General features: G+C 41.8%; 1 protein-coding gene across 1 annotated transcript in view; it reads left to right on the forward strand.

The window, feature by feature from the left end:
- ILRUN (inflammation and lipid regulator with UBA-like and NBR1-like domains) overlaps positions 1–25,212 on the forward strand; it is a 104,898-nt gene that overhangs the window by 71,900 nt on the left and 7,786 nt on the right. The window contains exon 4 of the mRNA XM_059701939.1: positions 9,297–9,625. Coding sequence (XP_059557922.1) covers positions 9,297–9,625 — 329 coding nt within the window. The remainder of the gene's footprint in view (positions 1–9,296; positions 9,626–25,212) is intronic.

Here is a 25,212-nt window from a genome sequence, read left to right on the forward strand (position 1 = left end):
TATTTGCATATAAAATGGACAATATTTAAATGTTAAGCCATTTTATCAAGCACCGTATTTAAGTGCTTTTCAGTGTTAATACTAAAAATTATTGTTAAAAATCAGTTTTAAGCTGTGTATTTTAGTCCGGTTGCATATGTTTGGCTCTTAATGTTCTCGTAGCTATAGTTTTGATTCCCTGCGTTATCCTAAAATGTAATTGTACTTTGAAATTTAGAGTAGTAATTTAAGTTGCTTAAATGTACTTTCTTGCTATATTAATTTTCTGCAGTTGTGCTATCACCCACTCAGATTGTGCTCTATTAATATGCTACAAAAGTTCAAATTATTAGGATGTTAATATTTCCATCTTTTCTGCCAGGAAGAGTATTATCTATTTCCTGATGGACTGAACTCTCAAAACTGACTAGGGGGTGGGGAAGGAGTGCTGCGTGGTATTGTAGCTAAGCACGAGACCAGGGTTCAAAAGAACTGACTTCTGGTTTTGATTCTGCCACATAATACAGTACCCATTAACCTTCAGCAACTGGCATAAAGGGTGTGTGTGTGTGTTTAAATCAATTGTGGTGAAATACACATAACAAAATGTACCTTTTTAGCCACTTTAAAGTATACATTAGTGGCATTAAGTACATTGACATTATTATGCAACTAACCACCCTGTATCTCCAGAACTCTTTTTCTTTTCATCTTGTAAAACTGACACTGTACCTATTAAAAAAGAACTCCTCATTTTCCTCTCCCTCTGGCCCCTCTTATGAATTCGACTACCCCAGGGATCTCAAATAAGAGGTATCATACAGGATTTATCCTTTTGTGACTGGCTTATTTCACTTAGCATACATCTCATCAAATTGTATCATGTCTCAGAATTTCCTTCCTTTCTAAAGCTTAATTATTCCATTGTATGTATAGACCACACTTTTAAAATTAATTCATCCATCAGTATATACTTGGATTATTTCTTTTGGTATCATGAATAATGTTGCTGTGAAAATGGATATACAAATATTTGTTCAGGACCCTGCTTTTAGTTCTTTTAGGTATATACCTAGAAGTGGAGTTGCTAGACCATATGGCAATTCTATTTTTTAATTTTTTTGAGGAACTGCCATACTGTTTTCCATAGCGGCTGTCCCATTTTACCCTCTCACCAGTAGTGCACAAAGGTTCCAGTTTCTCTACATCCTCACCAAGACTTACCTTCTGTTTCTTTAGAGTAAACATCCTAATGAGTGTGTCTCATTGATTTGCATTTCCCTAATGTTGAGTGATGATGAGCATTTTTCATATGCTTGTTGATCATTCAGTTTGTCTATTCAAGTCCTTTGCCCATTTTTTAATCAGGCTATTTGTTTTATTTTTAAGAGTTCTTTAATATATTCTGCATATTAGCTCCTTATCAGATAGGTGATTTACAAGTATTTTTTTCATTCCATTGTTTGCTTTTTCACTCTGTTGATCGTATCCTTTGATGTACAAAAAGTTTGAATTTTGATGTATTCCAATTTATCTTTTTTCTTTGATTACCTGTGCTTTTGGTATCATACCCAAAAAATCATTTCAAAATCCAACATAATGAAGCTTTCCTTTTGTGTTTTCTTCTAGAAGCTTTACAATTTTAGCTCTTAATGGTTAGGTCTTTGATCCATTTTTAGTTAGTTTTTATATATGGTGTAAGGTAAGATTCCAGCCTCATTATTTTGCACGTGAATATCCAGTTTTCTTAATATCATTTGTTGGGAAAAAAACTACCCTTCTCCTTTGAAGTGGAATTGGCATTCTTGTAGAAAATCATTTGACCAGTAAATATGAGGATTTATTTCTTAGTTCTCCATTCTCTTCCATGGTATATATGCCTGTCTTTCTGCCAGTACTACACTATTTTGTAGTTTTGTAATAAGTCTTGAAGTCAGGAACTGTGAGACCTCTAACTTTGTTCTTCATTTTCAAAATTATTTCGCTATTAGTGATGCTAAGATGAATCAAAGGGTTCAGGTGGTGACAACCTGCCTGATCTCTCCATTGCAATAAGGGGAGGAGGGGAGAGACTTCTCTAAGGTTTGGGTTTCTGCTGAACAATTCTGAAGAGGCTCTCAAGCATGTGGGGATCAATTTTGGATTGGCTGCTGTTTCTGAGGCAAGGTTAGAAGAGAGGATTAATTAGGGTTTGGGTGCTGTCATGAGACAAGGACAGTTTGGCAGTTGGGTATCCTCAGTAACAAAGCAGGTCTGGGGGCATCATTGGTAAGAAAGCAGTGGCCCTCAGAGAGAGCTGTTACAGCATTTTACAGCTGCTGACCGACCTTGGGAGAAATAATGTTTTCTATTAACTTTGCACCTGCCTTTATCTTTGTCTGCTCTCCCAGCCCAGTTAATGGCAGGGTTATTTTTTTCTTTCATTCTGAGCTGATTTTTATCTTTCGTGCCTGACATGTTTTTACTCTTTTAATGGATTTGGGAAGTAGGGAATCATAGTATCTTAAGACTTGAAGCAAATAAATAAGTGATTAAAATCTCCCCCCCCCCCTTTAAGGTAAAAGTTCATGATTAGTAAATGGAGCATGATTTGGAAAAATTGTGAAGTAGGAATAGTTTATTTGTTATTGCCATTTCCACTTTGCTTTCTGAGCCCCTGTCCCTCTGAGGGGCACCTGGGACCCTTCACTGTCTCATCTCACCTAGGCTTCCAGTATTCCTTCTTAGGCATTTCTTTCTTTTCCCCTATGTGAACTTGTGCCCATTGGTTGACCTGATGATGAGGTTAAGGTAGCTTAATATGTTCCTTTGAGGGGCATTTTCATTTTAAAAGGAAATTTCTGAGAATAATACTGAAACTAAGGAACAAGTTTCTAATGCACATTTCTGGCGAGATGAGGTGGTGGGGAGTGAGGATGGAAAGGGAAGCAGTTATTTGAGTAGAGATCAGACCTTACGCAGTCAGTCTGTCTAAATGGGGCCCCCAAAATCAGAAGTTGTCCTCTGAGAAGCTGATGACTGGTGGTGCCTGCCTTTCCCTCTTCTCCCTTAGGTGCTGAGGAAGACATAGTAAAAGCATCTGAGTGCCTGCTGGGCATGTGTCAGGAAAGCAAGGCTATTGTGTTAAGTAAATAATGTGGAAATGCATGCTGGAAGTTGAACTTCAGGCAGATCAGTGTAAGGACAATTGGAAGTGCCCTCTTCTTACAGTGGTACACACACTGTTACCTTGGTAGTTCCAAGAGACAGACACCAAGATGTGGAGACCTGCTCATAGTGTTGACCTATGCACTAACTGTCGGGACTTGTTTTAGTCCAGAGACAACCAGTGATCAGACTTTCTCCTTTCAAGCCTTTCTCACTGAAGCTAGGCAATACATACCCAGTTTTCCCTCAAGAAGAAATGTGAGCCCGTAGCTTGTGGCCCAGTAACTGACTGGTACCTTTTACCTCTCCAGACCCAAGTTGTTTCTTTCTTTCTTTTTTAAAAAAAATATATTTTATTGATTTTTTTTTTTACAGAGAGGAAGGGAGAGGGATAGAGAGTTAGAAACATCTATGAGAGAGAAACATCGATCAGCTGCCTCCTGCACACTTTCTACCGGGGATGTGCCCGCAACCAAGGTACATGCCCTTGACCGGAATCGAACCTGGGACCTTGAGTCCGCAGCTGACGCTCTATCCACTGAGCCAAACTGGCTAGGGCGCAGTTTGTTTCTTTCTTTTTATGGGGGGGTGGGGGCAGGGAAAGGGAGAGAGATACAGAAACATCAGTGATGAGAAAGAATCATTGATCAGCTGCCTCCTGCATGCTGCACACTGGGGATCGAGCCCTCAACCTGTGCTAAGTCCTTGACTGGGAATCAAACTGTGACTACCCCCCACCCCCCCACCCCACCCCCGTTCATATGTCAACACTCAACCACTGAGTGTTGTTTCTTAATCCTAGGGAAATGTGAGGTTCCTGTTGTGCTTTGAAGATGAGTTGAGTTTTAGGAAGGATTTGAATCCCCAACCTCCAAATCTACCAGTGACTTCCATGGTAATCTGCCATGTGTGTGCCACCTAAGCCAGGTTATGCTTCCTGGTGCGGGAGCCCAGACCAAGTGAAACCTATCAATGCCACAGTATTGTTTGCGTACCTGTGGCTTCTGATGGCCTCTGCGCAGGCAGAGGTAGACTCTAGAATTAGGCAGCCTCAGCCCAACATGTGGTTCATTTGTACTGTTGCCCCTGTTTGAAGACTGTTAACTGGCCCTTTCCTTAAGCTCTACTGAGGAGTTGCCCTGGAAAGGAGCCATCTCCCTGTAGATAGGAGTGACTCTTGTAGGGTTGATAAGGTGGGCTTTTGAGGCCTCTGAAGAACTTGAGCATATGATAGGCCCTGCCTCCCTGCCCTCCTACAACCTGTTTTGCCCACTGGATGAAAGCCCTCCCCTTTGTAGTCAATTCACTACAGAGAGAATGATTTGTGTTGGCTGTGTTGCAGCTTTCCCTCTTAATACCTGAAGATACAATTTTTAATGCTACATTAATTTCTTTAGTAAATTTTACTCTGAACTGATTTTAGACTTACAGGAAAGTTTCAGAGACGATAGAGAGCTCCCATATACCCAGTTTTCCCCATTGTCAGCATCTTACATAACCACCACACGCTTGTTAGAGTGAAGACATCAACATTGGAACATTATTGTTTATTTAGATTTCTCAATGGGGCGGCGGGGGGGGGGGGCTTACCTAGGGGAAACCTGTTCCAGGGGTTCCCAAAGGTGTGGATGGAGTCGGCGAAGACTATCCACCCTCTTCCTACAGTGGAGTCCGATCCGTCCCGAGTGTGGGGCGCTTACCTAGGGATCCCTGTTCGGGTGCCAGTTGCTGGGGTCCAACCCCAGCAGGTCCAGGGATCCCCAAAGGTGTGGACGGAGACGGCGAAGAGGGAAAGACTTGGAGGCAGCGTTCAGTTGATCAGCAGCCTAGCCAGGATCTCTAGCTAGGATCTCCAGCCAAGTTCTGGTCTGGATCTCCAGCGAAGTTCTGGTTCGGATCTCCAGCCAGGTTCTGTGTCCATGTTCTCTTGCTAGGTTCTCCAGCTTCTCCAGCCAGGTTCTGTAGCCATGTTCCCTCGCTAGGTTCTCCAGCCAGGTTCTGTCCAGGTTCTCCAGCCAGGTTCAGTCACCAGGTTCTAGTCAGGTTCTCTTGCCATGTTCTATCCAGGTTCTGTAGCCAGGTTCTGTCTCTAGGTTCTTCAGCCAGGTTCTCTCGCTAGGCTCTGTCTCTAGGTTCTGTGGCCAGTTTCTGTCCAGGATCTTTTGCCATGTTCTCTCCAGCGAAGTTCTTCTGTATCTAGGTTCTGTGTAGGTTCTGTGTCTAGGTTCTGTGTCTAGGTTCTGTGTAGGTTCTGTCTTGTTACATCTGTATTTATACCAGTTGATTCCAGTCCTATCAATCTCTATTGCAAAGGTTAGGGTGTTTCTTATCTCCATTCCAGGGAGTAAAGATTATGTAGCTTAAGCATGATTGTTCGTAGTTAAAGTGATTAATTACCCGCCTGGCACTTAGTTAAGAGGTTTTATTCCCTCCCTAACTTCAGGGGAAAATCCCTACCTGGGGAAACAACCTTTCTCAGAGAGGTGACCTTGGTTAAAACACATAGTGCCAAGAAGGTGAGCAAACATATCAAGAACAGTATGCCATATATGCCAGGTCCCTTGAAACAGCAAGGATGGATCGGCTCCCGGCAGTTTTCCTCTTAGTACCTCTTTCTGTTCAAGAATCCAGTCTAGGTGCCACATTATATTTAGTTGTCATGTCTCCCCATTTCCTCTGGTCTGTGACAGTTTCTCAGTCTTTCCATGTTTTTCATAACCTCTGATCGTTTTTGAGGAATACCATCTAGCGTCCTTTATAATACTTTCAATCTGAGTTTGTCTGATATTTTCTTCATGATTAGACTGATGTTATGAGTTTGGGGAAGAATCCACAGTGGGGAAATAAATGTCATAAGGAGTACTTGAAATTTGTATAACTTCATTGGAGATGTTAACCATGATCACTTGGTCAAGTAGTTTGTCCCCAAGTAGTTAGTTCTCCACCATAAAGTTACTGTGCTTCCTACTCTATTGTTTAGAAACGAATCACTAAGTTTAGCTCGCTGGGGGATATATAGAATTAAGTCCCACCTTTTGGAAGGGGGAGCATCTGTATATAATATTTGTAATTCTTCTATAAGGAAGTGTGTCTCTTCTGCCCTATTAGTCATTTATTTATATAACTATGGAGTCATGTATATTTTATACTTTGAGTTATAATGCAATACTTCGGTATTTGTTTTGCTTACCAAATTGTTCTAATTCTGTACTTATTATTAAAGGTTTAATCATATGTAAAAGGGATGAGTTGAATGAAATAACATTATAGTACCTTCTAGCTAGCTCCAAAGTTCTGAACCAGGAGCTTTAAAAAACTCACCTTAAAATCAGATATTCTAAAATAACTTTCTCCATTTGCTTACTAATCCCTGATTGTGTAGCCTTGGCCCTTGGTTCTACTTCCTTAACTACTTTTCTAGGACATCCTGATGGCTCATTTATTTGCTATTGGCGCCAAAGAACATGTCTGTAGGTAAAGCTACTATGGCCTGGGGAGTGGGACTGTAACTGTAGCTTTAGTTCCCTGGATGTGCTTCCCAAGTCGCTGTTGGGGAAGAAACAAGTGTGAGTTTAAAAAATTTTACTGAGAGCTGGGAGTTCTTGGGCCCATTTCTTCTACCACCAGACTTCAGAGCCTTTATCTAGAAAATGAAACATTTCCATTAGATGGCCCCTAAGATTGCTCACAGCTGTGATTTTATCATCAGCGATATAGTAAAATATCGGGCTGGTAGGTCTCATCTCAATAATCAAGGCAAGAGTTGGGACTGGCCAACTTCTCTGAAACAAGCTTATTGGGTCTATCTTCTTTATCATCCTTTTTATTTACTTGATTAAACACACACACACACACACACACACACACACACACACAGTGCATGGAATGAGCACATTCAGAAATGCAGGTCTAGAGGTGATGCCTCGATGTCTCGTATGGTGGAGAAGGCATGTTTTGCTGTTCATTAATGACCCCACAATAATAACTTTGGAGGATCGGAACTGGATTGTTTATTACTAGTATTTATAAATCAGTGGCTTCTTAAATGACATTCCTTTTATAGCAACTATATAGTGTGTGAACAGTCTAGCAAAGTAGCCAAGGTGAATAGAATGTGGTGGCTTAAGTATGATAAGGCCCAATGAGTTATATTAAAGACACTTTAGTTCTCAAAGCCGGTGTATGTCGGCGGGAGAATGTCATTAGTTTCATATACTGAAAGCAGATGGGTGGAGGACAAGGAGGAACTAATGTACTGTGAAACAGGGCATATTCATTTGGGAATAAGGAGCAGTAGAGTAAAGGAATGTTGCTTTTGGTTAGAAAACTAGGATAGAAGAGCATGGAATGACTTCCTCAGGCTGCCTGCCACTGAGTTGTTCTTTAAGGCCCACATCACACTGGTTTATGAGATTGACTCAGAGCTCTGAATGAAAGTCCTCTGACCCACCACACCTGTCACTGTCCCACATTTCTGAGTGAAGTGGCACACTGCATATCCTGGCTTACAGTGTTAAATCAACAGGTAGAACTTTTGGTACTAGTTGCATGAGGATTTACATTTGCTTTAATGACAGGTGAGTTTGGAGATGCCCATTCCTGTGAGTCCTGCTAATGCTGCTAGTGATTTTAGCTTCCTATTCTCAAGTGAAATGAGTTGCTACTTCTTGAAGTGAACAGCAGATGTCACTGCATCTTCACTTACCAGGCTCTGGATTATAATTGTTTGGATGCAACCCAGTTCTTCATACAGCTCTCAAACCACTGACCTCAACTTGAGTATTTATTGCTCTCTGACACCCTAAGATCCCCTTCCTCAGATACAGAACCCAAATTTAAAATTGATGATAAACACAGCCCAAGAGGTTTTCCTCAATTCCTTCACTATCCTCTTTACTTAAATGTTATCTGTATTTTCATGTAGCTAACTGATGAGGTTTATTTGCCTTTTCCTATCAACCTTACAGTTGTTTAGGAACTGGGACAATTTTTTATATTTGTCTTTACACTGAAATGCTTCTTGGCCTTTCTGTAGCTTGCATTTTAAAAACCTTCCAGCAGTAAAGTTGATGCCACTGTTCTCTGAATTGAGGTGCTGAACATAGAGGAAACTGCCACTTTCCTTATTATTTTTTTGAACCCTTAGCTTCGGTAGTTGAGGAAATAAAAAACTGAATTGGGACAAAAGTTCTATGGGGCATCTTTTTAAAACATATCTCTTATGGTTTCAGTGTAGATAGTAGGGTTTCCCTATCTGACAGAAAGGTAAAGTTAGATTATTTTAGAAAGTCTGAGACATATTAAATTTTTGGCATCTTTTGCTCACATATATTGTGGTATAGCCAGGGTGATATCTGTCCTAATATGCCAGGTTTACACTTATATAGTGGTGCAATTATTAGTAGTTCCATCTTTCACTCTCAGTTGACCTAGGTTGAACATTATGATCTCTCTAAATTGCCGTGGTGGTGGTGGGGCAATCTATAATTTCCAATTTTAGTAATAATAACCTTTTTTTAAATTCAGGAATTATGCATGCCCTGAGTTTTCTGAGTTAAACACATGTAAAATAAGCAAAACCCACTAAGAACTTGTAATTCTGGAAAAATAGATTTTAGGTTTCTATTGATAATTGTCCTTCTGGAGTAATGATTTCCAAAGATGGCTGTGCATCAGAATCAACTAGTACCAGGGTTTTTTTTACAAATAGTTTCAGGGTTCTCATAGACCTCTACTGAATTTGTTCCAGAGCTTGAACTTGACATTACCAAAAATGTAGAACCAAACATGCAATGCAAATGTACTGGACTATTTGTGAGCAAGCTTCTAAATCAGCGGTTCTCAACCTGTGGGTCGCAACCCCTTTGGCAGTTGAACGACCCTTTCACAGGGGTCGCCTACGACCATCCTGCATATCAGATATTTACATTACGGTTCATAACAGTAGCAACATTACAGTTATGAAGTAGCAACGAAAATAATTTTATGGTTGGGTCACAACATGAAGAACTGTATTTAAAGGGCCAGAAGGTTGAGAACCACTGTTCTAAACTAACATGTAGAAGAACGCTACTCTGTATGGTTTGGGTGGTGGTTGAGGTTCTTGGGGGTAGCTGCTTTGGGCCTTGAGGGTGTATTTGGTGTTGACATGAGTTGTTTTTTTGTTTCAGATGTCATCTGGGTGATTCTCAGTGTGGAGGTGGGTGGACTTTTAGGAGTAACGCAGCAGCTGTCATCTTTCGAAACGGAGTTCAACACACAGCCACATCGCAAGGTAGAAGGAAACTTCAACCCGTTTGCCTCTCCCCAAAAGAACCGACAATCAGATGAAAACAACTTAAAAGACCCTGGGGGTTCCGAGTTCGACTCAATCAGCAAAAACACATGGGCTCCTGCTCCTGACCAAACCGAGCAAGATGAGAATAGACTCTCACAGAACTCTGTAAATCTGTCCCCCAGCAGTCACGCAAACAACTTATCAGTAGTGACTTACAGTAAGGTAGGTGCCCTTGGAGAAGAGGAGAAGGGGTAGGTGGTGGGCCTTGGGATTTGTGATACCCCTTCATGGCAAATCTTGAATCCTAGAATGTTCTTTAAGACTGCTTAGCTCTCCTGCCAACAGCAACAACACAAAACCTACCCCTTCTCCCCTCCCCCCTCCCCCATCTTCATGTCCTGTGGATATTACTTCATCCACATTTATAATTTACTACTGTCTCTCTGCTCTGGTTTGGGTGTTGAAAGAACAAAGTTCTTTACCTTTACATTTTAAGAAAAGAAAGTCAAAATATCGCCAGCCATGCTTCCATTTTTAATGTATACTGAGCAACAACAACACACCTTTGGAATAGGTTCCTACTTTGATTTTTTGGGGTTTGGGTGGGATTCTTGTTTTTGTTTGTTTGTTTTTGGAGGAAAAGGGCAAGCTCAGTTATTTATCCTAACTGTTGTTGGGCTTTTACTTTATTTGCCTTGTTTGCATGTCTTCTTGTTGATGTCTTTTCAGTCTATGTGGCCCATCTACTCCCTCATCTACAACCCAGAGTGGCCCAAGTGATATTTTGACTTTTCACGTGTGGGGAATGAGAAAGAATTGTTTAATTATGATTTTAAGTTTATGATTGTTCTGAGACACTTCTAGGTGTTTGATTTCTTGATCTGTTTTTCCTTATGCTAGTTGATTGACAATGTCTTCCACACTCTGCTAAGGGGGTGATGGTTCCTGGTTGTTGGTTTTGGTTGGTTGAATAAAGCCCTTATGCTAAGAGTTCACTGTTGTAGGTGGTTCACGTATTGGGGCCTGTGAGTATTTCTGTGCATTCTTCTCTGATTAATAATGCTGCATGTTAGGCCCAGCATCCCATCTATATAATCATATAACTGTTAAGTCTCAAAATTTACCCTCAAAAATTAAAAAATAAAGTTAATGTTTATTTGAGGGACAAGTTGCATTGTTGTAAGAATGGTATTTTTCTGACCAATGCTTTATTAAAATATGGTCTAGATTAAGAAAAGAAACCTGGTGATGTGAATTCTCTTTTGTTACATGGTCTGGTAAGAGGGACTTCATTTAGCAGTAGTGTAGCAAAGGGTTAATTTATTGGTTGGTTGAATAGTCGCAAAGGGTTCTGTATAGTCATGTTAATTCTCCAGGAAATTAGAGAAGTAAATTGATAAACCAGTAAATTGCCTATATTTGAGGAAAGACTTCACATCTTAACACTTAATCAAAGACTTTCCTCTACATTCCTATTGCTCCAGATTTGTCTGTCTTAATTTTAACCCTTCAGAGTATGACTGTTCTAAAATACCTTGGTAGAACGGAAACTTGAGGCAGTTGAGTTTAATGGGAAGGTGAGAATTGGAGGAGGCAAAACCAGTTAGTTGATCCATTGTTTTCTATAATCGAAGCTCCTTTACTCAAGATCAAACTACTTGGCTCAGCCATCATTGTAGTCTTGGCGGGGGGCTGGCATTCCTGGCTAGGGCCCTGCACTCATCTTCCTGAGTCATGAACCTGTTAGTTGTTTTCTTTTCCTTTTGGGCTGATGCTTTTAACCAACTCTCTTTGCCCTGGCGTGTTTGTAGGTGCACTGTCAGAATGAATTACTTATCAGCCTTAATTAAGGTTCCAGCATACTGCTTTTTTGGAACGGCTGAGCTGTGGTGAGGCTATTGAGATATTTCTTAAACTTGATGAACTCATGGCATGTTATCTAAATTTGTTTTCATGAATGCTGCAGGGTCATGTAGAAGCAGCACTTGTAAGAACCACAGAGTAAGATTCTCATTGGGTTGATGAGACTTTTGGCTATAATACACTGAGAATGTGGCACTTAGATCCCAAAGAGAAATTGGAGCCTCCCTTTTTTCTAACTTGAAGTAGAATACTATTCATAAAGCACATATGTGAACATCTGGAAGCAGTTCTGGCTAAAGTTGAATCAGCTCTGCCTCTCAGGCTCCTAAGGAATGGGGTCGGTGTAAACCAGGGGTCCTCAAACTACGGCCCGCGGGCCACATGCAAATACAAATACTGTATTTGTTCCCATTTTGTTTTTTACTTCAAAATAAGATATGTGCAGTGTGCATAGGAATTTGTTCATAGTTTTTTTTTTTTAAACTATAGTCCAGCCCTCCAACGGTCTGAGGGACAGTGAACTGGCCCCCTGTTTAAAAAGTTTGAGGACCCCTGGTGTAAACAGTCATCAGGAAGTACTAACAGATTTGTGCACTATTTAGAGCAGTGTACATTGTTCAGTAGGGGACTTGAAGAATAAAACAAGTGACCCCTGCCAGCCAGCAGCTTACAGTACAGTAGAAGTGATGAGACATACATCCAGTTCAGTCAGGACAAGTATGAATTTGGTCAGTAGAGAACAACAGTCAAATGTATAATTTTTATATATGCTTGGAGGTTAGAGTTAGAGAAGGCAGAACTGGAGTTGATGGAAAGAGCTTTTCAGAGAATGGGCAGGTGGAAAGACAGGAAGGACAATGGTGTGGAGAACTGTTATAGTGCTGAGGGCAGAATGTGGAAAGGTTGTGAGGTCCTGATGTGGGTAACAGACGATGAGAGATAGATTCCACTGCTATACTGTGTTCCTTTGAGGAACAGTGGATGAAATAATGGCTTTGAAAAAAAGTGGAACTATATTTAATAGATATCTTAAAGCAGGGATAATTCATAGTTCTAAACATTTGTGTTTGGCTTCAGAATAGAGATTTATTTATTTTTAAAAGTGGCATGCTTGAGGTTCTCTCTCTTCTTCTTCTTATTCTTCTTTTTTTTTTTTTTTTTAGAAAACTTGGAATTTTGTAATACGAAAAAATTTCAAATATACAGTAAAGTGGAAAGAATAGTATAATAAGCATTTGTATGCTCATTACTTAGGTTTCACAATTGTTAACTTGCCATTCTTTATTTTCTGAAATATTTGAAATATTTAAAAGGAAATTATGACATTTTGACATTTTTCCACTTTAATATGCATCTTTACGAAATAAGGATTTTCAAAAATACCTTTAACTTACCTAATGATTAATAATAATTTCCCAATATTATCAGTTCCCAATTATTTCCCAATATTATCAGTTCACATTCAGATTTCTAAGTGTCGGAGCTCCAGTGGCGCAATCGGTTAGCGCGCGGTACTTATACAGATTTCTAAGTGTCTCTTAGAATTCGTCTGTTCAAACCAGGATCCAATCAAGACCACATTTTGTGCTTGATTGTTGTATAAGAAAAGCCTTAAATTTTGAGATTCTGAATGGTGCACTTGACAAAGTGTTGAGATCAGGGACACATCAGGGGTATTTTTAACTGTTCCTGTGTGCCCAGGTGTGCTGCCAGTACTTTACAAACCTCATCTCACTTTCTGATAAGAAAGGCTCTGAGGGGCTAAGTAACTTGCCAGTATCACACAGCTAGTAGAGAGAGGCAGAGCTGAGATTCAAATCCAGGTGCCACATTACTAAAGTGTGTTGAGTGAAAGCATTCACTGAGCACCAGTTACTATCAAGAAGGCATGAAGGAAGCCCAGTCGAAATAAGTGGTCGATAAGTGGTTCTAATATGTAAATTGAGGATTGCCTTTGCCATCTTTTTTAAGAATTCCCGTTTGCTGAGTCGTTAAAAGTAGTGACTTCTTTTCTTGTTTGATAAAAATAAAATATTTTTACAACTCTCCAGGTACATAAACCATGTGGTGCTTCTAATAAATAGTGCCTTTTATTTATGAATGAATAGAAAGGATGAAAGAGACCCCTGAGGCTCTAGAGTTGGGGGCAAGTGTTTTCTTGGATGAGTAGGAGGAGGACCTGATGCCTTGGTGTCTGGGATCACTGAGTTGGCAAGAGATTTGAGTTACTCTAAAGAAATTCCCTGCCTGCCATTAAGTCTGGGAGAGAACAAGATGCTCTTGGAAGCCCATGACCACAGTTTTAGTAGCAGCTACCGTTTCCTGCTGCCTCCATAGTTACAGTTTAACTTGCTAAGGTTGGTAGGATTAAATGAAAAGATTGCTTCATGCACCTGCTCTGTGAGGACTGGGTGGATGTGTCAACATAATGGCCCATCTGTCAGTGCTAGGAACTGGACACCCGTGGAGCGCTTCCCCAGCTGCCCTTAAATAACCATTAGCTTTCTGGACTGTGCTTCTTGCCTGGGGGGAAGCTCTGAGGGGGAACACCAGCCCTAGCTCCATCCCACAACCCTGGCTCCTCCCTGTGTGAACTGTCAGAGGGAGTCAGAAAAGTAAGTATATGCGGACTTGCTCCAAAGATTCATAAATCTGACTCCTCCCTTTTGTTAGAAATTGGCTGGCCTCATTGTCAGCTCAATTGAGGCTGACCTGTCCTAGGTGAACAGTCAAATCAAGTATTGGTGATGGTCAGCTGCTGTTTTAAAGAAACCATTTTTATGTGATTAGCGCAAGAATCTCAGAGTACAAACAGTCACAGTAGGGTAGGTGCTCACTCTGTTGATTCAAGGATATTCTTGTCATGAATTCTAGCTCTCTGATTCATCTCTGCAGGCCAAGATAGCTTCTGTTTGAATAATGTGAAAGTAGTGAAAAAATACCTCTAGAGGTGTGGAAGGAGAAAATAACTCCTGTTAAAATTAGATAACCCTTTTCTTATTTGCCAGTAACTTTTTTAAATCTCTAAATATTTTCTAAGAAGGCCTTACAGAAGAATAAGACACCAACCAAATGATCTGATTCAGGACAGCTGGGGATTAGAGTGTGGCTGGCAAAACCCAAGGGGCTGTTGTTCAGGATAGCAGATGCCTCACTTCCTTTCTCTGAGAGGAATAATTTACATTTGGGAGCTGAGTAGCATCCCAAATGTATTTATGTTGTTACTTGGACTATAGTCCTTATTTTGTGTTTGTTCTTACTTTAAAAAATGTTTGGAGCTGGTGTATGTCATATACTCTTCCTTTAAACTGGATTACAGTCTGAGCCACTGTTATTACTTCCGCCAAGTGTTGGTTCAGAAGGAGAAACTTGTTATTATCTTTGTGGGGAGGTTCTCTCTCCTCCATTGTCCGCCACTGCCGGTTGCCATCTGCCCTGCCTGCCCACATTCCCACCTGCTCCTCCTCTCTCTCCCCGGCAGCCACTCTTTAGTACATTTTGGATCTGAAGCTAGAGAAGTCAGTCTACTTTTATTACATCAGAAATCAGCTGACTTCTAACCTGCTGCTTATCTGTGTTGACTGAAGCATAGAAGAGTTATTTTCCCTCTGTTTAGGTGAGGGTTTAAAAGTTGTAGTAGAGGCTACTAGAGGGGAAGGTTTGAAAAAAGCAAGTCTTTTATGGTAGGGGCCTGAGCATGTAATTAATGGCTTGTGACTCTTATTATCTACATTGAAGTAGCCGGTCAGTTTAACATAATAAGGGATAGGTTTAGGGCAGGGGTGGGCAAACTTTTTGACTCGAGGGCCACAATGGGTTCTTAAACTGGACCGGAGGGCCGGAACAAAAGCATGGATGGAGTGTTTGTGTGAACTAATATAAATTCAAAGTAAACATCATTACATAAAAGGGTACGGTCTTTTTTTTTTTTTTTTAGTTTTATTCATTTCAAACCACGGGCCCGTAGTTTGCCCACGGCTGCTTTAGGGTGACAGTGGAATTGGGCTCATCATTCGCCCAATTCATTTTTTAAAAAATATATTTGTATTGATTTCAGAGAGGAAGGGAGAGGAAGAGATAAAAACACCCATGATGAGAATCATTGATGGACTGCCTCCTGCAGGCCCCACACTGGGGATCAATCCCACAACCTGGGCATGTGCCCTGACCTGTTTGTAGGTCGATGCTCAACCACTGACCACCCCCAAATTCATTCGCCCAATTCAGAGGGCACTGAATTTGACCACAGGGCAGGTGGTTGGTGTCCTTATCTGGGCTAATACTTATGTGAGGCAATAGAGGGCAGTGTAACTAACTTTTCACTGCCATGAAATGAGTCTGTTCTCAGATACAGACCCTTTCCACAAAAGGTTTAAAGATGGCTGAAGGAGAAGCTGGAAGGAAAGCTGTTTCATTTGATATTTTATCCAGCTTGTGTCTTCTCTGACAAGGGACAGGTAGCAAAGCATGCTACTCCCAGAGGCCATTGAAAGTACTATCATCAAAGCCGTGAAACTACCATTTGTTGAACACTATGTGCTAGGCACTGTGCTGGGGGCTTTTTAAATTTAATTTTTATTGTTAAAATTATCAATGCATGTAGTTTAAGTAGCCAAGTAGTTCTACAAAGCTTATTACAAAAAATACCAGTCACCTCCCTGCCTCCCAACCTCCAGTATTTGTTCCCCAGAGGTAGCAGGCTCCGTGTTTGATGTGCGTTACTTCATTTAGTCCACACAACAGTACCACGCTGCAGGTACAGTTATTAGCCCTACTTCACAGCTCTGAGACTTGGGGTACACAGATCCCATGAATTGCCCAAGGTCATGTAGCTATAGAGTGTTGAAATCAGGATATGAACAAAAGCAGTTGTCTTTTACTCTCAAGGCTGCTCTCCTAACAGTGCACTCCATTGCTTTCCAATATAAACAGTGTTCACACACACATTTTTATCAGCTGAGCTAATAGTTGTGGGCTCGGGAGGACATGCTTTCTGCAGCATACTGCTACATTTCAAATGAGGAGCAAGCCCGTTATTGACAAGCTATTATGTGACTTCTCTATAATAAGCCCCTCTCCCCATAAGTACATTGGAAGCTACAGAAATCACCCTTTATCTCTAGCCTACAGGAACAGAAAAGATTCCCTAGAACAGGGGTGGGCAACCTTTTTGTGAATGCGTGCCAAAACCAGCAAAATCTCTTACTCAAAATTCTTCTGTGTGCCAACCCTAATTTTTTGAGAACATGTTACGCCTACTTGATATCTCTTAAGGTGTACGTATGTGAAGAACCTTGAAGAAATAATAAAATTCACTCGAGTGACAAAAGCACCATATAGGATGATGAAAAATACATATTTTAAATGTATATATGTACACTGATAGTCCGACAGAAAACTTTATGACTCCGTTTGATATTATCAGTGGGGCTTTTGCTGCTGCATCACTGATGACAGAGATTTTACATCAGGTTTATATTTTGTGACCTTCAGAGATATGCACGAGCTTCTACTTTCATCTGGCAGGCTACTCCTATTACGAGACTTAACAAAATTCATCACTGAGAACAAAGATTCACAAGCGTATGTGGTTGGAACCAAAACACTGGTTGGATCTAGGAAGGCAGGGAGAGTTAAGGCAGAGGCATAGAAATTGCTCTTCCCCTCTCTCGTCAATCCATGTCTATGGTCTTTAAGATAACTTGTTATGTAAAATTATTTATCTAAGATGCACCTACACTGAATTTATCTGAAAAATAAAAAAGTCGATATTAAGAAAAAAATTGTAAATGGAAGATTATAAGAGAGGGTTTCACGTGCCAGCAAAAGTTATTGGCGTGCCATGTTTGGCACGCGTGCCAGGGGTTGCCCACCCCTGCCCTAGAACCTCCCTAGTCACTTGGGTTTAGGTTTTTGTTGAAATTGAAATTTCCACTAGCTCACTCTTATGACAACAACACCTATGCCTCTTGCAGTCACAAAACCTATTTGTATTCCTTGATCGTTGCCAAAAGATAGTCTCTGGAGTTTTATTTTTCTGAAACAAATGTAAAATCTCCCTTGAACATACTTAGCATTTCAGAACTAGAACATAGTTAGGGGCTATCTTACTCCCTTTAAAGTTGGATTTTATTTCTATAAAGGCTCTCTTGAAAAAGAATATTTTAGAAAAAAGGGACAGCCAGTGTAAGTCCTGAAGTGGAAGTTTACCTGGTTTTTTCAAGGAACAGAATGAGTGAGGAGGAGAGTAGAGGGAGATGAAGTCAGAGGACGGAAACCAAGTCATGGAGGGCTTTGTGGACCCTTGCAAAGCTTTGGGCTTTTGTTCTGAGGGACAGGAACATGAAAGGTGAGCAGAGAGGTGATGTGGTCTGTCCTAGGGTTGTAAAAGGATCACTCTGGCTCTGGTGTGGAGAATATAGGGCAAGCATAGAAGCAGAGGACAGTAGAGAAGTTGGCACAGTCATTCAGGGGAGGTGGGGCAGTAGTTTGGACCAGAGTGGTGGCAGTGGAGGTAGAAGGTCCGAGTCTGGATCCAGTTTGTAGCCAACAGGATTTGCTAGTAAGTCGGAATGGGGGATGTAAGAGAGGGTAAAGGATGACACCAAGGTTTTTGGCCTGAGCAACTAAATTTAGGATGGAATTGCCATCAGTGGAGAAGGGAAAGGCTGGGGTAGAGGTGGAGAGTGATCGGGAGTTCCATTTTGGGCACGTGGACAGTTTCTCTAAATATCCAAATGGAGGTGTCAAGTGGGCTATTGTATATCCAAATCGGGTATAGAATTTAGGAGAGAGGTCTGGGTGGAGATGGAAATTGGAGAGTTGTGTTGTGTGGATGGCATCTAATGCGGTGAGACTGGCTGCAGTGCACTGAGTGCCGGAGTGTAGAGCAGGGTTTCTCAGCCAGTGGACTAACACTACTGGCATTCCAGGCCAGAAGAGTCTTGGCGTGGAGGGGTATTATGCATTATAAGATGTTTAGCAACATCTCTGGCCTTGACCTCCCCAACTTTGAGTTTAAGCACCAAAAATGTCCTCAGACATTGCCAAATGTTCCTTGGGCGGAGGCGGGGGTGAGGGGAGTGAGGGGAATCGCCCTGCCAGGGGACCACTGGTAGAGATAGAGAAGAGGTCCAAGGACTGACATAAAAATACTGTGTCTAATGTGTAAACAAACCACTTCCAGTTATCCAGGCCACCTTTACTGCTTTTATTCTTAATTCACAACACACTTGTGAGTTTTGTAGTTACACTGTTTATTTGACAAACTAATCAGGAAGTTGTGATTTACTCACATTCACAGAGCAAATTGGGGGTGAAATTGGGGTTGGGCCGTGGGCTGGAACCCAGGTTGAGCCTAATGTTCTTCTAGACCACACTGATGAGGTTTGCTGGCAGAAGCAAAGTCTGTTGGCTATTCTCTAAAGGTAGTTTATATACTAGTGTCAGCTTGTAGAGATCTCTTTGTTCACCTTCAGCAGCTACAAACGACTTTGTGACCAAGGAGGAAGCAACGCAAAGCAACTGAGGAACCTGCATCCCACCCCCACCCCCACCCCTGCCTCAGGTTTGCTGGCAGATTAGCACATTCTGTACCAAAAGGGGTTTGCCAAGAGCCTCTGGTTTAGTGATATTTCGATGAATCTCTTTTGAAAACCCTGAGGAGCCAGGAAAGCCCTGCCAGCCTGGCTGGTGTTTGAACTGGCATGGGTCATGTGTACATTAAAAATGAATTAAGCAAACACTGTGAGCCTTAGAAAATGTCTTTTGTTGTCTGTAACATTACTATCTAACTGAGAATAAAAATTATCTTCAGGAACTCTCCCTTTTGTACCTCAACAGTTTCAGAGCTGCTTTGCTCCCTTTTATTTGATGTGGGGCTCTGAGTATTATTTTATGCTGATGTGATGCTGGGCAGTCTTAGAGCTGAAACAGAGCTAGTGTTCCCAAGGTTGCCAGAATATTTTGTTTTGATTGTAATGATGCATTCTCTTCCGTATACTCTGAATTTAGCATTTTAATTTCTGATGAAAGTTCTCAAAGTAGGACTAGCAAAATTACAGGTTCAAAGAGATAAGTGTAATTCACAACTGTGATAATTTTCTCCTGGCCTAGATGCTCAGGTTTCAAATGACTTGTCCTCAGCTAAGTCTGCTGTAACTGCATTTCTGGCAGGACCAGATGCAGAATGGAAGGTTACAAACTCTTGTACCACAGGGGGAATATGTGGGCTTCCTGAGACAGTGGTTCTCAACCTTGGCTGCACATTAGATCACCTGGGAATCTTTTTTTTTTTTAATTAAATCTTTATTGTTCAGATTATTACAGTTGTTCCTCTCCCCCGCCCCCCCATAGCTCTCCTCCACCCAGTTCCCACCCCACCCTCTGCCCTTACCCCTCCCACTGTCCTCATCCATAGGTGTACGATTTTTGTCCAGTCTCTTCCTGCACCCCTACACCCCTTTCCCCCCAAGAATTCTCAGTCCACTCCCTTTCCATGCCCCTGGTTCTATTATATTCACCAGTTTACTCTGTTCATCAGATTTTTTATTCACTTGATTTTTAGATTCACTTGTTGATAGATATGTATTAGCTGTTCATAATTTTTATCTTTACCTTTTTCTTCTTCCTCTTCTTAAAGAATACCTTTCAGCATTGCATATAATGCTGGTTTGGTGGTGATGAACTCTTTTAGCTTTTTCTTATCTGTGAAGCTCTTTATCTGACCTTCAGTTCTGAATGATAGCTTTGCTGGATAAAGTAGTCTTGGTTGTAGGTTCTTGCTATTTATCACTTTGAATATTTCTTGCCATTCTCTTCTGGCCTGCATAGTTTCTGTTGAGAAATCAGCTGACAGTCGTATGGGTACTCCCTTGTAGGTAACTGACTTTTTTTCTCTTGCTGCTTTTAAGATTCTCTCTTTGTCTTTTGCTCTTGGCATTTTAATGATGATGTGTCTTGGTGTGGTCCTCTTTGGATTCCTTTTGTTTGGGGTTCTCTGTGCTTCCTGGTCTTGTAAGTCTATTTCTTTCACCAGGTAGGGGAAGTTTTCTGTCATTATTTCTTCAAATAGGTTTTCAATATCTTGCCCTCTCTCTTCTTCTGGCACCCCTATAATTCGGATGTTGGTACACTTGAAGTTGTCCCAGAGGCTCCTTACACTATCTTCATATTATTGGATTCTTTTTTTTTTTTTTTTTTTTTTTTTTTTTGCTTTTCCAGTTGGGTATTTTTTGTTTCTTCATATTTCAAATCTTTGACTTGATTCTTGGGATCCTCTTGTCTACTGTTGGATCTCTGTATATTATTCTTTATTTCAGTCAGTGTATGCTTAAATTCTAGTTGGTCTTTTTTTCATATCCTCCAGGGTCTCACTAAATTTATCGGCCGTTTCCAGAAAATTCTTGAAAAACCTTATAACCGTGATTTTGAACTCTATATCCAGTAGTTTGCTTTCCTCCATTGCTGTCATTTGCGACCTGTTTCTTTGTCTCCGCATTTTTTATGCTTCCCTGTGTTGGTAGAGTGGCTTTGTGTGCTAGGTGTCCTATCGGACCCAGTGGCTCAGCCTCCACCCGCAATTACCTGAGGTGGAGACTCTTGGTGCACCCCTTTGTGGGCTTTGTGCACAGTCTTGTAGTATTTAAGCCTTGATTGTTGTAGGTATCACTGGGAGGAATTGACCTCCAGGCCAACTGGCTGTGAGAATCAGCTGTGTCTGCAGTGGGAGAACTTCTGTGCTGAAGACACCCTTCTGGAGCAAGACTTGCTTCAGTGGGGCTTTGGTGCTCACTGAGTCTGCCCCCTGAGTGTGTCCCTTATGGATGTGAGGAGTTGTAATCTGGATGGTCCCACTATGACCACTGGGTACAGTGGCTCTTGGATCTAAGGAGGTGCTAATTTAGCCTCTGCCTGAGACTACCCAGCAGGAGCTACGGAGAGATCTGCAGGTTTCCCTTCCTTTTTTGGGGTTCAGAGGTGCCCAGATGAGGCCCAGCTGTGAAGCACTGCAAGCTGCTGTGGGGCCTTGGGCCTTCTCTTGGAAGTTCTGGGTCTGTCTGGCCCAGCTGCAATTTGTTAGGTAATTATCAGATTGCAAAGGGCCAGGCCTTTCATATGCAAAAGCCTCTGCCGCAGCTTGGGTGGGGCGGGGTCTCAGGGAATCAACAGGGTGGAGCAAGCAGCTATGGCTGATCCTCAGCCCTGCCCTAAGGGGCCCCAGGTCTCAGTGTCCCGGTAATCGCTGCAAGCACCTCTGAGAGAAAGCCGCCCTCGAGTTCCGAGTTGTGTCCTCTGCCAGACAGTCCAGTTTCTCCCCGTATGAGTCCTGGGTCCCCAGAGACTTCCCGGAACTGGAGTTCAGCACAGTCGGGAGCTTGTGACTCCCTCCCAATTCAAAAAGACAGCTGCTTCCTCCGGTACCAGCCCCTTTCCACGTGCTCGAGCCTCCGTACCTCTGCACCTTACTTCCGCAACTCCTCTGAGTCTCAGTGTGCTTTTCTCTTTCCTTCTAGTTGTAGAATTTCCACTCAGCCAGCCTTCCTATAGTTCTGGTTGATGTCCATTTTGTCTTTTAGTTGTATTTTTGAAGTTGTTGTGGGAGGCAGCAATTTCCGCTGTTTACTTATGCTGCCATCTTGGTTTCTCTGGGAATCTTTTTTAAATCCTGATTTCTGGGCCTCATCCTCCGGAAATTCTGTTTCTTTGTTATGGGGTGAGGCCACAACATTAGTAACAAAGAAACAGAATTTCCGGAGGATGAGGCCCAGAAGTCAGGATTTAAAAAGATTCCCAGGTGATTCTAATGTGCAGCCAAGGTTGAGAACCACTGTTCTGAGAGCTCGGCTAAAAGTGAGATCCTTTCCAAAGCTGTGGACATTCACCTGCAGAGGAAGATGGTCCTGAGTATTTTGTTTTGCCAAAGAGTTACTTGAGCCCAGCCAGCGTGGTTCAGTGGTTGAGCATCGACCTATGAACCAGGAGGTCACGGTTCGATTCCCAGTCAGGACATATTCCTGAGTTGTGGGCTCCGTCCCCAGTGTGAGGCATGCAGGGGGCAGCTAATCAATGATTTTCTCTCAGCATTGATGTTTCTCTCTCTCCCTCTCCCTTCCTCTCTGAAATCAATAGAAATAGATATTTTTAAAAAGTCACTTAAAACTTTGCTTTACACAGAGATAGATTCAATATTATTAGTCGATTAGTGAGGCCTCGTAGATGCTCAGCTAGTGCTAATCCTTTTCTTCAAAGAATTTGCTTTCTGGCCACAAAGACGAGCCTAGCTTATAGGAAAGAATGAGAGTCAGTAAAGATAGAGTATATTGAGTCCCAGTTGTCTTTTAAATGCTCATATAAGTTTGGAGGAAGGAGAAATCAGTGTGGTTTGGAGTAGCCAGAAGAATGATACCTTCATAGATGATATATTTAAGCTGAATTGGAAGAAAGAGGTATGACATGCAGGAAGACCCAGAGGCAGCCACAGGCAAGGTGTGTTCACGGGACACTGGCCAGCCTGACGTGGTGAGTGAGATGTGCTTAAAGAGGGTGGGGCGAATTTTGGAGGAAGATCTTTGAAAGCCAAGCAAAGGAGAGTTTACTTTTAATGTGAAAGGAAGCAGTGCCAACATTGCTTTTGAGCACGGGAGTGGCAAGATGAAACCAAATATGGCTGAATAGGACCAAGAAAAGACAGTTTATTCTCAATTAGGCAGTCACTTGGGGGGTTGGGGGAATGGTGGTGTGAATTCATTGTAAGAGAGATGGGGAAGACAATGGCGTGTGAGGAAAATGTAGTTGACAGAAGGCACCAGGGACCCCAGTGGAAATTCCGAGAGGAGATGGGACCAGCAGCCTCACCCTGTCCCTTCGCAGGACTCCCACAGTGCAACACCAGTGGCCACATGGCTAGGAACTTGGATAAGTTTCTCACCTTTTGGGTGTCCTCCCCAGTGAGACTCTTGGCCAGTTTTCTTCCTTTTTAGGCATCTCCTCTACTGGAGGACATGGCCAGGAGAGAGCTCTGTCTGCCAGGACCCCATCTGCGCTAGAATTTCAAGTAGCAAACAGCTCTTGCTGAAGGGTTTCCTGAAAGGGGAAGTCAGACTCAGCAGTGTTCTCCTTCTCCCTGTAGAACTTTAAATAATGTGTTCTCATTCACAGTTTTTGAGTTTTACTCTTCACAGTCATTTTCATGATTTGTCAGAGGTTAGGTGAAGGCTGTAGGAGTTGCCCTTGGCCAGGGGGAGCTGTGGGTGGATGGGAAGATGGAGGATGAAGGGAGGAAGAATGAGGGATGTATGGTGAGGGAATCAGGGTGAATGGGCAGAGGAAGAATGGATAGATGGATGGACAGATGAGAAGGTCCCCAACAGGGCTATAGAAGTTAGTTAAGAGCAACAGAAAAACTGTGTTACAGAAGTTAAATATAAAAAATGACTTTTTTTTTTTTTACAGGGGCTTTAAAAAATAGATTCAGCATGCTTATAACTGAATTAAGCTTCTTAAACACAGTTTTGGCACAACCAGAAGGTTGTGAACTGATCTTCCTACCATCAGACCTAATGCTTAAAAGTAGGTTTATTTTCTTTGGCTTGTTCTCATAGTCATACTCAGCCAGTGCATAAAATACATGTTTGAAGTTTTGAGGACTGTCACATGAAGTGGCATGAACATCAGGGTTAAAGCATCTGCAGACGTTCCCATCATGCTGATGTGGCACCGTTATCCCACTAGAAGCCTTCCCAGGCTGTTGGCATCCATCAAGGGAAGGGCCTGGTTTGAGGATTTCTGAGAGAGTCCTCATTGTCCTGCCCATTACTCCTGTCCAGACTGTTTTATTTCTAATTAACGAGAGGCTAATGAGTTTGATCAAGGCTTAGTCTCTGGCCCTTGCCAACCAGGTGTCCCCCCTGATGAGCAGGGTCTCATCACGCCATGTTTGCACTACAGGGTCAGGCTATAACTTGGTACTAAGCCCTGTACTCTTCTGTATTTGTACTCTGTGTACATAAATGGTGGAAAAGGAGCAGTAGGCGGTGGGACTGGCCCAGGAAATGAGGAGGGCCCTCCTGGTACTACCAATGCTGCCATCAGTATGCTCCACAGAGCTTGTTAACCTTTAACCTGTGTGAACCTTTTTATTTATTAAAATGAAATCACAAATAAAAGCAAAATAAAGACAGGTATGTGAAAGTTTTGTGTTGTAGTGATTTCTAAACAAGCTTTCATAGAGAAAAAGAGCAACCCAGAAAGTCCTCGTGAGGCATCCTTGTTTCCGGAGCAATTTCAGCCTTCCTTTTTCTCCTGCAAGGTTAAAAGCAGAGAGGTGGCTCACTACTGCAAAGCATTTCAGTTCATTTGTTTTACTTATGTTTGAGTCTTACAAATGGTTGCCACCCTCATAAAAGGGCAGCTTGCTCTTCAATAACACTGTACTTCCTACTGTTGAAAATTGATGAATCTTTTTTAAAATTCTAGCTGAAATAGAACTAGTTTCCAGTTTTTTAGTACATTAATATACATTTAATGTTTTCCATCTGTGACAATTTTTTGTATTCCTTTTTGAAAAGTTAATTTGATGTCTGCGAAATTTTAGGAAGAACTTTAAGATATTGTAGGTGCACTCTCATGTAAAATCAGTGGCAACCAAATCACTGCTGGGAGTGACCCTGCTTTTCCATGGGGGCAGCTGTAAACCACCGTGAAATACGCATCTGAGTTATTTTTTAGGTTTGCTTTTGAAAACAAGATTGTAGGTACTGGCTCTTATTTTATCCTTTCAGTAGATTGTGGTAAATAAGACTAAGCTTTTCTTCTATGCCTATAAATGTTCTCTCTTTTGTGTGTATTGTTTTGTGTTTTGTTTAGAGGGAGGGAGGGAAGGAGAGAGCGGGAGAGAGAGACAGACAGACAGACAGACAGACAGACATCGGTTGCCTCCCATATGG

This window comes from Myotis daubentonii, chromosome 6, assembly GCF_963259705.1.
Source record: "Myotis daubentonii chromosome 6, mMyoDau2.1, whole genome shotgun sequence".
Classification (NCBI taxonomy): domain Eukaryota; kingdom Metazoa; phylum Chordata; class Mammalia; order Chiroptera; family Vespertilionidae; genus Myotis; species Myotis daubentonii.